This window comes from Castor canadensis, chromosome 5 (assembly GCF_047511655.1).
Source record: "Castor canadensis chromosome 5, mCasCan1.hap1v2, whole genome shotgun sequence".
In the NCBI taxonomy this organism is placed as follows: domain Eukaryota; kingdom Metazoa; phylum Chordata; class Mammalia; order Rodentia; family Castoridae; genus Castor; species Castor canadensis.
Genome location: NC_133390.1, coordinates 81,513,082 through 81,528,511, shown reverse-complemented (window position 1 = coordinate 81,528,511; position 15,430 = coordinate 81,513,082). Strand labels below are relative to the sequence as shown.

Here is a 15,430-nt window from a genome sequence, read left to right as displayed (position 1 = left end):
AAATTTTTGTCAGGTGTAAAGAATATGATATTGAGACTTCACAATAATATCAACTGTATTAGAGATAGCCCAGGTTCCAAGAACTTAATCCTTTTGCTATTATTTGATATTTCTTATAATTAGAAAAAAATTAATGATGAATAGTTTGAGTCTTCTTAAAAGATACTTTCCAATCCTACAGCAGAATATAGAGAAATACTTTCCAGGGCCAAATACAAACGGAGAGAATTAGAAATATATTTACCTCTTTTTTCCCAAGTTGAAACATTTAGGCCCTCCCAGTTTTGAGTGTGAAATGGTTGTCAATCCAATGTGATGGAGTGCTGAAAGCAGTCTTTGGTGAGAAGTCGCTCCATAATGTTGTAGTGTCAGATCTGTGTTAATCCCGATGCATAGAACTTGGAAGAAGAAATATAGCAGAGTGATTAGGAGCACAGACACTGAAGCTATACTGCTTGGGCTTGAAGTTAGTTGGCCATTTTTTGTGACTTGGTTATCTCATCTATAAAATAGGAATAAGAACAGTATCTGTGTATAGGTGGTTGTAATATAAAATGAGTTAATATAGAGCTCAAAGAAAAACATCTGAAATCCATAAAGTACTTGGTTTGCTATAATTTATGTGTAAAAGCCTGAAAATTCTTACTGTTATTCTCAGGGGCCTTATAATTGCCTGTAAGGATTTTTAATTAGTAGAGATAAACATTAAGGAGGCAAGGTAGATATGGGCTAACCTTTGGCTCAAGAATCCCATCATGGAGCCAGATAGAGATATAGAATACAACCAGCACAGTTCTCCTCACTAATAAAAATTTTTGTATTTGGAGGGGGATTTTTTTGTGGTGCTGGGGATTGAACCCAGGGCCTTGTGTTTTGTCTAATAGGCAAGTGTTCTATCACTGAGTTACACCCCTAAGTTTCTGGCTTAAATTGTATCTTATTATTATAATTTAAAATATTGTGTAGAGGTTAGAGTGAAGACGCATTTTGGCTCAGTGTGAAAAAGAACTTTTTAGTAGTCAGTGCTCTGAAAATAAAAGAGATTGTCTTGCAATCTGCCCATCACTGAAGGCTAGCTACAGAGGTTTGACAACCAGGGCTTTTGTGAGAGGAACTGAAGTTTGAGTTTAGGCCTAGATTCCTCACATTCTCACAGAATGCACAGACTCTCCAGGAAGAAAGGCTTTCCAGGACTGTTCTGTAGACTGTCTTTCAGACTCATCCTGAGTCATGCTCCTCGTAAACTTGTAAGTAGGATTAGAGAGCGAACACTAGCCTGAGTCAGAAATGTGAGATCTATTGTGTCACTTTCTCTGAGACCTTGTCTTATTCTCCTCAGAAGACTCATGTGAAATCCCCATTATACCAGTGTTACAAAGAACAGTGGTGACTACACTGCTGGTCTTGCCAGGGGTAGTGATGGTGGTTGTGGAGCTTCTGTTGCTTCTGCTAGCAGGATGAATCTGCTGTCTCCCCCACATTGACTTCTTTAGAAGAACCCAAGAGCTCCTTTATTTGCTTACAATAATCAACCCCCCTTTCTTTCTCCAGGTCGCTGTGCTCGCTGTGGAGAAAATGTAGTTGGCGAAGGTACAGGCTGCACCGCCATGGATCAGGTCTTCCATGTGGATTGTTTCACCTGCATCATCTGCAACAACAAGCTCCGAGGACAGCCTTTCTATGCCGTGGAGAAGAAAGCCTACTGTGAGCCTTGCTACATTGTAAGTTCTCTACTTTTAGTCCTCACTTGCTTTGTCTTCTTTGACCAAATGCCATGTACTCCAGATAGGATGAAACCATCAAATTGTGATTTCTCGCTAGACTTAAAAATATGTGTCCATGTGTAAATTAGCATTTCATTATTTTTCCCTATATTCTCCATTCATATGAGGTCAGAAAAGTGCATTGAGATGTGGCTGCCTTTAAGTGAGTGGTCTGCTGGGAAGATCACCAGCCTGTGACTTTCAAGCATATGTGTACAAGCTAGCCATGTTCCTCCCTGAAACATCAGAAGGCTCCCCACGAAGCAGAGTCATACCTCTTTTTATTAAATCTCACACTGCATTTGAAATCCTAGTGTTTGGGGAGAAACTTCACAGAACTCTTGACTTGTCTGTGCTCTTTCAAACTGGACTACTAATCTACCCAGCGTATTTTTTATCCCTTTATCCAGAAGGTTTTCAGTGATGCAGAGAAACCCTTTATTATAGAGTGCCTGAAGGGTGAAAGAATAGTAATGCTGGCTGAGCTAATAATTGTTTCCTTTTGTTAAAAGAATACAACAGGGCTGGGACATGGCTCAAGTAGTAGAGCGCCTGCCTGGCAAGCAGGAAACCCTGAGTTCAAACCCTAGTACCCCCCCCCAAAAAAAAAGACATGAATAACATAGCTGAGTGACTAAAAATACTCACTTTTTCTTAGTTTTTGCAGAGCTACTTAGTCTATTAAGCTATCCTCTGCTAAAGTGATTTAATGAATAAGCGAACTTTTTTTAAAAATCTAAAATAAACATCTTTGCTATCTTTCTGCATCATTTCAATCTATCCATTTAACGCTTATTTGTGGGAAAAATACTACTTTTTTGCAAACCCACAAAGCAGTCATGGTTTGACCCCCTTCCCCCCACATTCCAAGACATCCAACATAAAAGAAACCCTTGGTGGGGCTGGTGGAGTTGCTCAAAACAAAACAAATGCAATGTACTAGGGTCATAGTTATTCAGATTTCCAAAATTCAAGCTTGTTGGAGTTTCTGGCCTCTTTGGCATCTTCTGGTAACCTGACAATTATATCTCATTGTAATACTGAGGTTTGTAGCACAGATCTCCAAGTTCTTCAAGATTAAGACTTTGTAGGATTAAATATTGCTTTGCATCCCTTAATTTCAATTTTATTTCATGTAACATCATTATAATGCCATATACACTATTAGAGCTGGAAAAAAATTTTAAAATCATTTTCCTATCTTCTGTCTTTAGAAGTGAGCATGTGGAATTATATCTTTAATGTCATAGCCAGGGCCATATTCACACTCCTAGTCCTCTACCCAGTGCAAATTCTACATGTTTTAATTTTTTGAAAATATACAGATGAATGCAATAATGTCCTATTGATTTGGAAGGAGCAATTATATATGAGAAAAAGTCTAGTAAGCAAAAGCTTGCCACTTTTAGGTCACAAGAATGCTTCAAATATCAGCTTTTGAAAACTTTGTTCAAAAGACGTTACATAGTCCCAATCTTTTTTAATGGACTGTACAAACTCATTCACAATGACATAGGACCACCACCACAGAATTGCTTTTTGTCCTGAACTCTAACAGTGATTTCAACAGGGCCTGTGGAGACACCTCAGGCTGTTTTTTCTTACAATGAATATTAACCTTTTATAGCTCCTATGTCTGTGTCTCATCCCTTTTTGACTATACTGTCAATCCTTGCTACTTTAGTGATGCTTTGTGACAACCTTCTTCAGCTATTCTTTTTTATCCGTTATGAGACAACAATCCTAAATACAATATCAACAACAAGGAAACAATGTGCAGAGAACATGAGTTTGAATTTGGTTCCATCACTTAAGCTTTGTCTTGTGCAGAAATTGCTTGATTTTTCTATGACTTGATCTCCTTACCTATACAATGGGATGATGGCAATATTTTCCCCAAAGGTAAAATGAAGCAATCATTGCAATGCATAATTGGCCTACTCAAGAAAAAGTAGTGGAATAAATGTTAATCTGAGATTAATTTTACTAAGATTTTTAGACCTATTTACTATTTCTGAGCATGAGGATCTTACATGTACAGTGAGGTATGCTGGGCATTAGAAAGTTGTGTGCCCTCTCAGATATATGCTCTCCCATTTTTAAATGCTTTGCTTGCTTTCCTCAGTCTGTAATATGACTGAAAAAAAGGTATGTAACATGTGTTTCTACAGTTTGTTGGCTCAGATTTTGATCTCGATTGCAGGCGTAGGATCTCTGATGTCAGTCTCCTCTGCTCCAGTTGCATGTTGCTATACGATGATGCTTATCCCAGGGGAACTATTTGAGAGCCATTTAATCACATTTGGAAGAGCTTGGTGAATTCAAATAATGGAAATTCTTACTATCTTTTTTGACTCCTCTCCCTCATAAAAGCGTTTAATCGGATTTCCTTTAATGAGATCTATCCATGGCAACTCTAAAATGTAATTTGATTCTTATCAGAATTCAATTAAGCTTTACGCAAAGATCCTTGTTCAATATTGATTCCAGAGTTCAATACAGCCCTGATAGCCTCAGATGGATGTGTTAACACTTCAGTTTCTTCTAAACTTTCATAAATTCAATGTGCTACACTCTACATAGAGTTTGAGAAAGCATAGGGAATAAAATGAAACAAAGTTTGTTTTGAAAGCAGTTTGCATTAATGACAACCCAAGAGTTGCGTGTGTCTCTAGGAACCAATGGCCCTTGTTCTACATGATTCGGCCAAATTACCTCTTGTTACACTACTGAACAGTGATGTCTAAAAGACATTCTATAGAAAGCAGAGAAAACCCAGTCCCTGGGCATCAGTCATTGTACATACTATTGAAGATAGTGGCTTAGTTAATTGTTTCTGTTCGAAGACCAGCCATGTTTGACCCTCAGTCTAGGCATGAGACTAGTATAATATAAATCAAGTTTCTTTCTACCTAAATTTGTTATTAATAAACATATGATCACATTTAAATTAAATATTTCTGTACTTTTGAGATAAACATACCAGTAATGTCTTCAGATTTGGTTTAATAATTATTTTATTTCTAAGGCCTTTTGATTTCTTTATCTTTGTGTATAAGTAACTGGTTAGACAAATTTGATTCAGTATGGCATTATAATTGTCTTTGTAGACATTTTGCTTTCTGTTTTCTATTTATTGACAAATATTTATATATTTACAGTAATCTTCAATTTACATTATGTTTACTTACTACATTTAAAACCCATTTGTCAGTCAAAAAGTATTAGGTACATTGTAATCTTTTAGTATTATAGTTAACATAATTGTAGTTTTCTACAATTGAGTAAAACTTTTTATATTTTAAATTGCTTCCTTGGCATAATTTTAAAATTTTGATTGCCAAGTAAAGTGTAAGGTAATTTGAAGGACTTTTGCTTTACCTTCCTATATTTTTGTTTTGGGTTTTTCTTTATTTTTTGAGACATGGTCTCACTATGTAGGCCAGCCCGGCCTTCAATCCTCCTGCTTAAAAAAAAAAAAAAAAATCCTCCTGCTTCAGCTTACCAAGTGCTAGGATTATAGGCATGTGCCATCATGCCTAACATCTTGCTACATTTCTTTTTTTTTTTTTACAATTTTTATGGGAATATATTAAATTGTACATAGTAAGGGTTTTGTTGTAATAGTTCCAGATAGGCATATAAGATGCTTTGATTTTACTCATTTCCTCTATTGCTATGGCTCTTTGGAAAGATTTTTTTCTAGTTTACAGTACTATCAGCAATAATGAGTCCATATATTAAACTGTATTATAGTCCTTATTAGAAAGGTTGATTTAGACTTCTTTTGAACCAATTTAACAATGCGTACATTTGTCCTACATACTGGAATTGAAGTTTATATAGTTTTTAGTGAAATTGAGATGCTTTTATACTTTGATAATTAAGAGCATTAAACATCTGTGGGAAGTGATATAAATAGAATCTGTTTATCCTATTTCTAACTCTCCTGATGTGACCTTGAGTTTTTTAATTGATAAAAGAAACATAAGAAAATATTTAGCATAGTTATGGTTAAAGTGAGAACCTAAACCTGGTAAGTCATTAGGCTACTGAGTACTCATGCTCCCATTTATTAAAGGAAGACAGGAATTTCTCCTCTCTCTTCAAAGGCAAGGAATGAACAAGTATGAAATTTTGTATATCATGAAACCATTTACTGATATAAGTAAATTAATGTTATTAATCTGATTAATAACACTATTATTATTGCTTTTTTCCTCTTAATATTATATTCTAAACCTCTAGTTTGGGGTAGTATCCTGGCTACAATTGCTATAAAAATATTGAAATAAGTTGACCTCCCAGGAGGAACATGAGGACATACATGAGAAGAGATCAGTGCTTGGCTTAAGACAGTTTTTGTCATTATGAATACGAAGGTGGCAGCAGTGCCTCCTGCTACGTGTCCCTCTGGCCCTAATGAGGCAAGCTTACTCCTAATGTAGACTTAGCAGCAGAATTGCTGTTTTTTTTCTTAGCACTGCCAAGGAGTCTGGGTCTAGGGACACAGCACATCAGAAAGTTTGTTTACGAAGTGGCAGCCAAATATCTTCCGCTAAACCAGGGCTCTTGTGCAGAGTGGATGGAATCCAGCTCCTAACTCTCCAAAAGTGGAAGTTAGTACAGACATTTTTATTAGAGTTGAAATTCCAGCGATTACAGGACCTCTGGAAATAGGAAGCCAACTCCAAAGGAGACTAAACACTTTAAGGTACCTTAGCTTGGCCCGTTAACAACTAACACACTATCAGCCTTTTGCTCTCTCATGTCACTAAATGGCTACAGTTAAAACAGTCTAGCTTTTCAACTTCCATTAAGGGGTAAGTTTTTGTACTTCTGCAAGAAAGTTGTCATTTTATATATTTAAATTCTCCTAATAAAATGTTTTGAAACCCGTTGTAGCTAGGACCTTATGTGGATGTTGGAAAAGGAATGAAGAGTTTGGACTAAATGGAAAAAAAAAATCCACACGAACTTCGCTCCTGTTTTCTTAATTGCTCACCATTGCTCTCTCATCTCCAAAATGTGTTTCTTCCTCCTCCTCTTCCTCCTCCTCCTCTTCCTTTTCTCTCTCTTTCTCTCTCTCTCTCCCCCAACACACACATATACACTTCTTGATGTTTTATTATCATCCCACTGTCACACTCCCCAGAAGGAAAAAAAATTGTTCAAGAAAGATAATTATTTTTTTTCAAATAGTCTCATGAGGGTTTTAATTATACAAACCATTAGGAAGTTATCTCTTCCATTCATACAACCTTACATTTTACAAGACTCCTGAGCATCTACAATTGCATGTTATCACAGATTTAGAACATTGTAGTAGTCAGGGTGGGGATTAATAGTCCTGTTTTACAAATGCAGCTTTGATGTTTTCAAAGTAAAAGACAAAGTAAAGATTAGGGACAGTGCTTCTAACTTGTTCTTCATTGCTGGATCCAGGCTACCACCTTGGAACTACTGCTAAACCTCCTAAACACACAGAGATATTGTCAACCCCTTACTACCCACATTTAAAATCAGCTGTAGGAAGAGCTTTTTGTTTCTAAAGATTTTACTTGATAAGTAAATTCAAATTCACCTGCTTGAATCATGCCTTCCAGTATTATGGAGCTACAGATGACATACCTGTCTTTTCTTGAGTGTATTCCTGTTGCTTCTTTGAAGTGCCTGAAGTTATAAAGCAAAAACCCTTTTTTGTTTAGAGTTGAAAATAATCATGACAACAAATAACATTTGTTTGAAGCTTTAACTTTTACAAAGTACTTTCCTTTTAGCTCATGTTATCTACAAATGATCCTAAGAAATAGGTATATTTATTTTGCTTTTATTTCCAGTAGCAAGAAAACAAGTCTCAAAAAATGTCAGCTTGCTCAATTCCATACAGCATGAATGTTGGAGGTAGGACTTGACCCTGACCTTTGATTCTCAAGTCCAGTTCTATTTATCTGACAAAAATCACTGGAAATTTCATTTATTATTGCTAAGTTTCCTTTTTCCTAATTATTTTTCTTTTATCATTTCTTCCAATTTTGTTTTTTAAAATTTAATCCAAACTGAATTTTAGAGGTGTGTCCTTCACCTTATTTTTTGGTACATCAGACAAACATTAAAATCAGAATAATCTTTCCTACAGTAGTAATTCTTCTAAAAAATACTTGTTTAGTATTATGTGCTCACTAGAGAAAAAATAAAGAGTAAAAGGAAAACAATGTGTAATTTTTCCACCTAAACATAACAGTTTACATTTTACTGCACATTCTTTTTCTATTTCTATGTACCTATGCATACATGTGTATACATATAACATGTATACATGTTAACATGTGGTTATAAACACAATGGGTCATACTAAACATACTAATTAGTAACTTGCTTATATTGCATAACAATATATAAAACTTTGCCTTCTATAAAAATAGTTTCCTAAGTGTTATGTGGATATTTAAAAAAGAACATCTATCACTTACATATCTTTCTGAAAAGTGACTCAAATAAATATTTCACCAAATATGTAGATTAATCAAAATACAGTATGCAGGAGATCCATATCAAATGAAAGAGTGATAAGCAATGAGACAAAAAAAAACCTGCTAGCTAAAAATAAATAGATCAGATGTATTAGCTACTGAATATTATTAATTAATACTATCTCCAAAAGAACACTTTTCAAAATAAAATATTAATCACCTATAATAATAATAGCAAGCAAAGTACAATTCAGCACAAAACTATCAAATCAACAAAAAACATTATTTTGCTGATAAACATCTCACATCCCAATGAGGAACAACTTTGGACCATTCTTGATTAAATGTCATTGTACTGAAATAGATAACACAAAATATTGATGAAATTTGAGGTGAAATGTTAAAGGTAAACTTTCAGTCTGACAGATCAGTTGTTTAAGTTGGATAATATAATTAATAAGATTGATTTAATCAAAGTGCATCAATCTATACAATAAAGAAATTTTGTCATCTTTTACAAATCTCTGTGGAAGATTTATGAAAACATTTGTCCTATCAAAATCTAAAAGATTATAGGTAATTCCTACTTTTGCTGGCAGAGTTAAAGATAACAGCATAGTAAAACAAGAAGGTATAAAAGAATAAGCAAACAAACGCCCTCTTGGGTTAAAGAATTGTTAGCTATGCCACCTGGCAAGGAGAATGGGATGCAGCCAAAGTGGAGTTCCAAGTAATGCTGATATTCATTGCAACAAGAAAGAGTACAAAAATTAAAACTTGAACTTTATAAGAAAAGGGGACTATAAGATGAAGGAATCCATTAAAAGCAAAATTATTGATAAATTGAATACTAGAATTTTTTAGGTTCAGGAGATGCCTCTGAAAGAACCAAAAACCTCAAAATTAAACATGGTGAAAATAAATCAAGGAAAAGGAAGAGAAACAAAATGACAGAAAATTACAACTGAAAAGGAAGCTCTTAGCATAGGTATAGAAAACTTTTTAAAGCAATTACATTTAAGATTTTATAGAAACAATTCTATTTTCTCTGCAAATATGAAACATACAAGGAAAAAGACTTGCACAACCTCATAGATGTGGATGAAACTCAGAGATACTACCTGAGAATGACCCAGGAAATTCTACTAACAGGATTTTTTACATCCTCAAAGAACAAGTGATTCTTGTGCTATTGCAACTCTGATTACCTAGTGAGAGAGGAGAAAATTCCCAAATCATAGCATGATCTTTATGGTAATATCTTAGGTTGCCCCCCTCCAAAAAAAGAAAACTATGCTAATCTAACTTTCACAAATATAGAAATCTTAGAATGAAAACCATATAATAAAACATTCCAAGTTATTCCATAATTGCAATGGTAGGACAATATTAGAAACCTTTTAACATAATTCATTATATGTCTATATCAGATTGGAAAAAAAAGTAGTCATCTCCATAGATGCTTTACATTAAAAAGCATTTCATAAAATTTATCATATACTCTTGTTTAAAACAAACTATGACAACATAAAACAAGCTCTAAGTAAAATAGAAGAAAAAAGAAGATATATTTTCAATGTGATAAATTAAAACCACGGTCAGCAGTTCTTCTCCTTACATGGAGATTTGCCAGGACCACCTCTGTTATATTGATATTGTTCTTAAAATTTGGAAATGGGAAACAAAGAAAAAGTTAAATACATGCATATTTGTGTATGAATGTACATGTATTTCAGTTTATTATATAATGTTACATATGTAAAGATATAAAGAATAGGGACTGGTGGAGTGGCTCAAGTGGTAGAGCACCTGCCTAGCAAGTCCCTGAGTTCAAGCTCCAGTACTGCCAAAAAATTTTTTAAAAGCTATAAAGAGTATAATAAAGACCCATGTACCTCTTATCCAGTTCAAGACATAAAACATTAGCTATGCAGTTGGTATTCTTTCATTTTCCTTTCTAATCACATTCCCAAAGGTCATATATAGACAAGTCTGCTATTCTAACTTTGTTCTTTAAAATATCCATTGATTTCTTTTTTTTTATTACATGTCTCTAGTAATATATAAGGTTTTCTGCATATGATGTTTCTTCATTTTGACTAAATGTCATTGTATCATCTACTCTTCCACTCAAAAGTTTAAGAGTAGGTTGTATAAATATTTATGGATGATGTTTTTCAGGAAACCTGAATAATAACCTAAAATATTAGAATAAGGTAAGTTTAGTAACTGATGATAAAAATTATAATTTTGGTTTAGAAAATATAATAGCAAAAAAATCCTTACATAGAAACAACAAACAATATGAAATATGTGGTAAAATTTTTAAAGTATAAATGATCTAAAATTGTGTAGGACTAATTAACTCATGCCTAAAATGATTTTTGAATAAGTCTTGGAAAGCACCTCTCATTTGTACAGACATCCATATTATCAAGCTGTTATTCTATAACAGCAACAACGTTTTCAGTGGGAGAATAAAAAGTTACTGTACTAACTTTGCCATTTGTTTTTATTTAACCCCCTTCCCTAAATAGCCCCTAGCCCTCTGATGATCTTGGTGCCTGTTCACCACCTTCCTGCAGGCTCCAAGGCAGCACTTAACAGGTCAAGAAAGTGAAACGGAGACCTGTGTGTAGATTGTGCTGAACAACAAAAAGACCTACCTGAACATACCATTTTCCTCCTACTTCCTATCCCAAACTCTGTTAACTTCTGTTATCAGAATACTTTTTAAGGACCAGAAAGAACTTTAGAAATTCAGTAACATCATTTTATAGCTGAGAAAGCTAAAGCCCAAGAAAGCTGACTGATTTGCCTGAGGTTATATGGTTTATTAATGGCAGAGGCAGGAATAGAAACCATGAGCCTTGATAATGCCTTCAAAGAACTGCTTTCCTTGGAGCTGACATGAAGAATTTTAAGCATATGTAGCTAGGTCCAGAGAGACATCCCTAGAAAATGTTGAATTCAGTAAATTTTCGTCAGACAGTGTAGAAATAGGACAGTGTTTACTTCAGCCCTAACTAGAATGAAGGGTCTCGGATGTCCAGGTTAAATGCCTCTGAAACTTTATGCTAGAACCTTCCTACTGCCCTAGTTTGTTTATTTTTAAATCAAGCATGAACTCACCACTCCATGTTTGCCAGAGTTTGGATGAATGTCAGCATCAGGCCACTGTAATAATGGTTTAAGATTATTTAATCCCATTACTTATACACTTCATTAGGCTGAGTGAATTGTTGGCAGTGGTTCAGTAAACTTTCTACTTTAGAGATAAAAGGATGGAAAGAAATAGGGAAGGAACCTATTCTTGGTTTTCCTTTGTATTTGTCTTATATTTTTTAATTGATAAACAAGTGATAATCAGTCATCTATCAATAGCATGGCATCATGTTATTGGGGGCTTCTGAACTGCTCTGTACCTCCAGAAGAAAGGATTATCTATAGCCTTATGTTTCCTAATAGAAGAAAAGGGGTTGGGTGGGGGAGGGAAGTGCTTTGTAATATCGATCTTAAAAATGAACCTGAAAATAAGTTCAAGAATCCTAAGTAAACGGCTAGAGGTTTTGCTCAAGCAGTAGGATACCAGCCTAGCAAATGCAAAGCACTGAGTTCAGCCCCCAGTACCAACACCCCCAAAAAGAAAAGAATCCTAGGTACTGTATTCATTCTTTCATTTAAGAGATTTTGTTTAAAGCAGTAAATGATTTTACAGACAGCATTTGGATAATAAAATCAAACCCAGTTTGATCAGCTGCTCCTGTTTATAGTTACCCCATTTCTTTTAGCTTCAATTTCCCCACATACAGCATGAAAGTACTGTTTCTTCCCTCACATTATTGTATGATTAAATGAAGATTCGGAGAAGAAAGAAGTGAGAAAAAATGGAAGTGATGGCTTTGAGCAAAAAGTAACTGCACCAGGGCCTCACCCAAGGGAAATATACAGATCTGCAAAGGACAACTTTCCCTAACTTGACTCACCAAATGAATTTCACTCTGGAGTGAAATTCCAGACAACATTTCACTCTCTGGAATATTACCTGAATGCTGCTGGTTTCAGAGCTGATGGAGTCTGAAGAATGGCAAATCATGAGACTCTAGAAGCTTGGTTTTCTCAAAATGTGTCAGAGGTCACATGCATTGGAATCACCCTGAAGTCCTCATTAAAATAATAAAATTCCAGACCTTTCCCTAGAATTTCTGTGCTGGTGGAGGAAAGGAACACTGTATCTTTTATAAGGTTCTGAGGTGAGAGTGGAGTGAAATTCTTATATAACTTAAGTTTTATATCCATGTATCTACTTACAGTAACCCGAAAAATACTTCTGCACTCTTATCGCCCATCTTTCTTATATGTTCTTTTATAAACACTTGCTGAAAATGGACTCTCTCTTCTTCTTCCTGGACATTGATATCCGATGCTTCTCTCTCTATGCCAGGCTATTGTCTGCCTTATGTCTTTTCCAGTCTCATCCCTTACAAATCTGAGTCAACCAGCCTTAGAACTTTACTGGAACTAGACACAAATTTTCCTGAACATGCAAGGTTTTTGTTTCCACTTCTCGCATAGGATTGAATCTGACTGTATCTGATATTATAAAGTCATTAGAATCCTTGACACATTCCTTTACTGCTTGAACTCCTTAAAGAGTGTGTGTGTGTGTGTATGTGTGTGTGTGTGGAGGAGGTGTTATACTTAATTTGTCTTTGTCTTCTTTATAAAAGGGTTTAACCATTGTATGTGAGCCTATTATTGCTTTCCCAGTTGCAGGGTAGAGGGCTGGTGCTGGAAGGTGACCTGGTTCTACTTTGGATGCCAGTGTCTCCTCACAGGGTTTGGCTAACATACTGTTTGCTTGCCCTTTGACGAACCTTGTACTTGAGATTGTGTAAGTATAAGAAAAGATGAGGAAAACTTGGCTCTAGAAACATCTGAGCAGAGTCATAGCTGAAATGTAAATATCAAAGATTGAGGGGAAAGATGTGAGAGTGAAGCCAGCTGTCTAGCTTCCAGCCATAGAATTATCATAAGAGCTTTTGCACTCAAGGTCAAACACGGACTCTCCTCACACATGGAAGTTGCCAGGGAGTTTGAGTGGAAGTTCTCTGATGGTCTGATGACCTCGAATGTGACATACTAATTTCCTCCCATAGCTAGACTTAAATAAAATAAATAGATAAACAAAGTCTACTTCCAGGAGCTTTTCTTTTGCTAACCTCCCTGCAGAACAGATGATGTCATCCTAATGAGGCAGGCTCTCCTTTTGAACACCTTACAGTGACATGGGCCTAGAATATTGTAAGTGTTCAAAGAATATTTTTTTACTTAGAGATTATTTAATCAGTTGGTCTCCTAATCTTACAGTATGGGACATAAAATGCCAAGAGAGGAGGAAAACTTGCACAGAATGTCACAATTAGATTGGTGCACTGAGAACTCTTTAAGCAACCTGAAAATCACAAGCACATATATGTGATCACATTTTAAATTGTTTGAAAAGATTGTAAGCATGTTCCAAAATGTTATTTTTCCTTTATTAGCTCCTTAATAATGTTAAAAGACAGGGGTTGGCATTGTGCATCAAGTAGTAGAGTACCTGCCTTGTATGCACAAAGCCCTGAGTTTGAGCTCTTGTACTGCCAAAAATACTATACTTGTAACAATACTAAAAGATACTGGAGGCAATTCAAATTAATACAGCTCACGGGACATGATCAGTTGAAATGAAACTGAGCCTTCTACAATGTATTCCTTAAAAATGAACATTTATATTTTTATTTTAGTTTGGGCAGAACCTAAGTAAATTCTGTTATAAAGCATAACACATATGCAGATAGTTTTTGTTCGAAGTGAAAAGTAATGGATGTGTTGGAGCCTTGGAGGGAAGAACTGGGGGAAGGAAGTACCAGATCATTTGGGGGAAATGAGGAATTAAGTCAGAAAGTCTTCATATAGAACGAATCCTCTACCAGGTTGTCATATGGTCACATGCTTATTCTTTTTCACCTCCAGAGATAAACCCTACTAACATTACCCCTTTTCACAAGTTAACAGGATCAATGCATAAAGAAGCACAAGTTTTTGAAAATGAAGATTAGGGCAGAACTATGCATTCTTAGACACTTAATCTTAACTTCTTCCTTGCTCTTAAATAAATTGCTAACAGTTGGCCTGTCATCAGATAGGGCTTTTTTCTTTTTCCTAATCATCAAGGCTCATATTTTCAGCCCTCAGGTTCCATTTGGGTTACCTAGGGTTTGAAAATCCTTCCATATTCCCTTCCAGCTGAATACATGCACTCCCTACTCTGTATTTCCCGAGCTTTCATCCATACTTTTGTGTTAAACTTTTACTTCTGTTTTATTATTTTACTATCTTCTCCTATTGGTAGATAATCTCATCTTCCCATGGATAGACTGTGAGCTCCTTAGGAACAAGCTCATTTTGACTGCTGTTCTTTGTATCTCTTTTTTCCTATCCACCCCAAACCTTACTCTGCATTTTCCCAAAATAATAGTCAAAGCAACATCTTTCACCCTGGGCAGTATTTAGTAGGTTTTTCTTGCAATGAGTGTATTACCTTTGACTACCATAACAAAATAGCGTAGACTGGGTGGCTTAAACAACAGAAACTGATTTTTCTCGTGATTCTGGAGGCTGGAAGTCCAAAATCAGGGAGCCAGCATAATGGGGTTCTGGTGAGCATACTCTCTCTGGTTTGCACATAGTTTACCTTCTCATTCTATCCTCACATGGTGCAGTAGGTGGTATCAAACAAGCTCCATGGTGTCTCTTCTTATAAAGGCACTAATAACCTATCATGATAGCCCCACCCTCACGACCTCATGTAGGCCTAATTATCACCCAAAGGCCCCATCTCCAAATACTATCACACTGAACTTCAACATATGAACTAATAGTAATTAATTAAACCTTTGACTATATGTCTGTAAATGCATTAGTCACATGGAATGAAGTAGTAAAAATTAGAATACCTTATGCTTTTAATTCTACCAAATATTGTTGGGGTATAGTACTGGGGTTTTGAATGCAGGGCCTTACTCTTGCTAGACAAGTGCTTTACAACTTGAGCCCAACTCTACCGTATGCTTTTAGGTATATAAACTATATATTTAGTTATTTAACAGGTACTTACTGAGCATTCTGTTGCCTTTAAATAGGGTCCTA

The 15,430-nt window shown here is 35.4% G+C and overlaps 1 protein-coding gene across 19 annotated transcripts in view; it reads left to right on the top strand.

The window, feature by feature from the left end:
- Lpp (LIM domain containing preferred translocation partner in lipoma) overlaps positions 1–15,430 on the top strand; it is a 642,244-nt gene that overhangs the window by 525,392 nt on the left and 101,422 nt on the right. For all 19 annotated transcript variants that reach the window (XM_074073556.1, XM_074073563.1, XM_074073562.1 and 16 more), the window contains one exon: positions 1,552–1,721. In XM_074073556.1, coding sequence (XP_073929657.1) covers positions 1,552–1,721 — 170 coding nt within the window. The remainder of the gene's footprint in view (positions 1–1,551; positions 1,722–15,430) is intronic.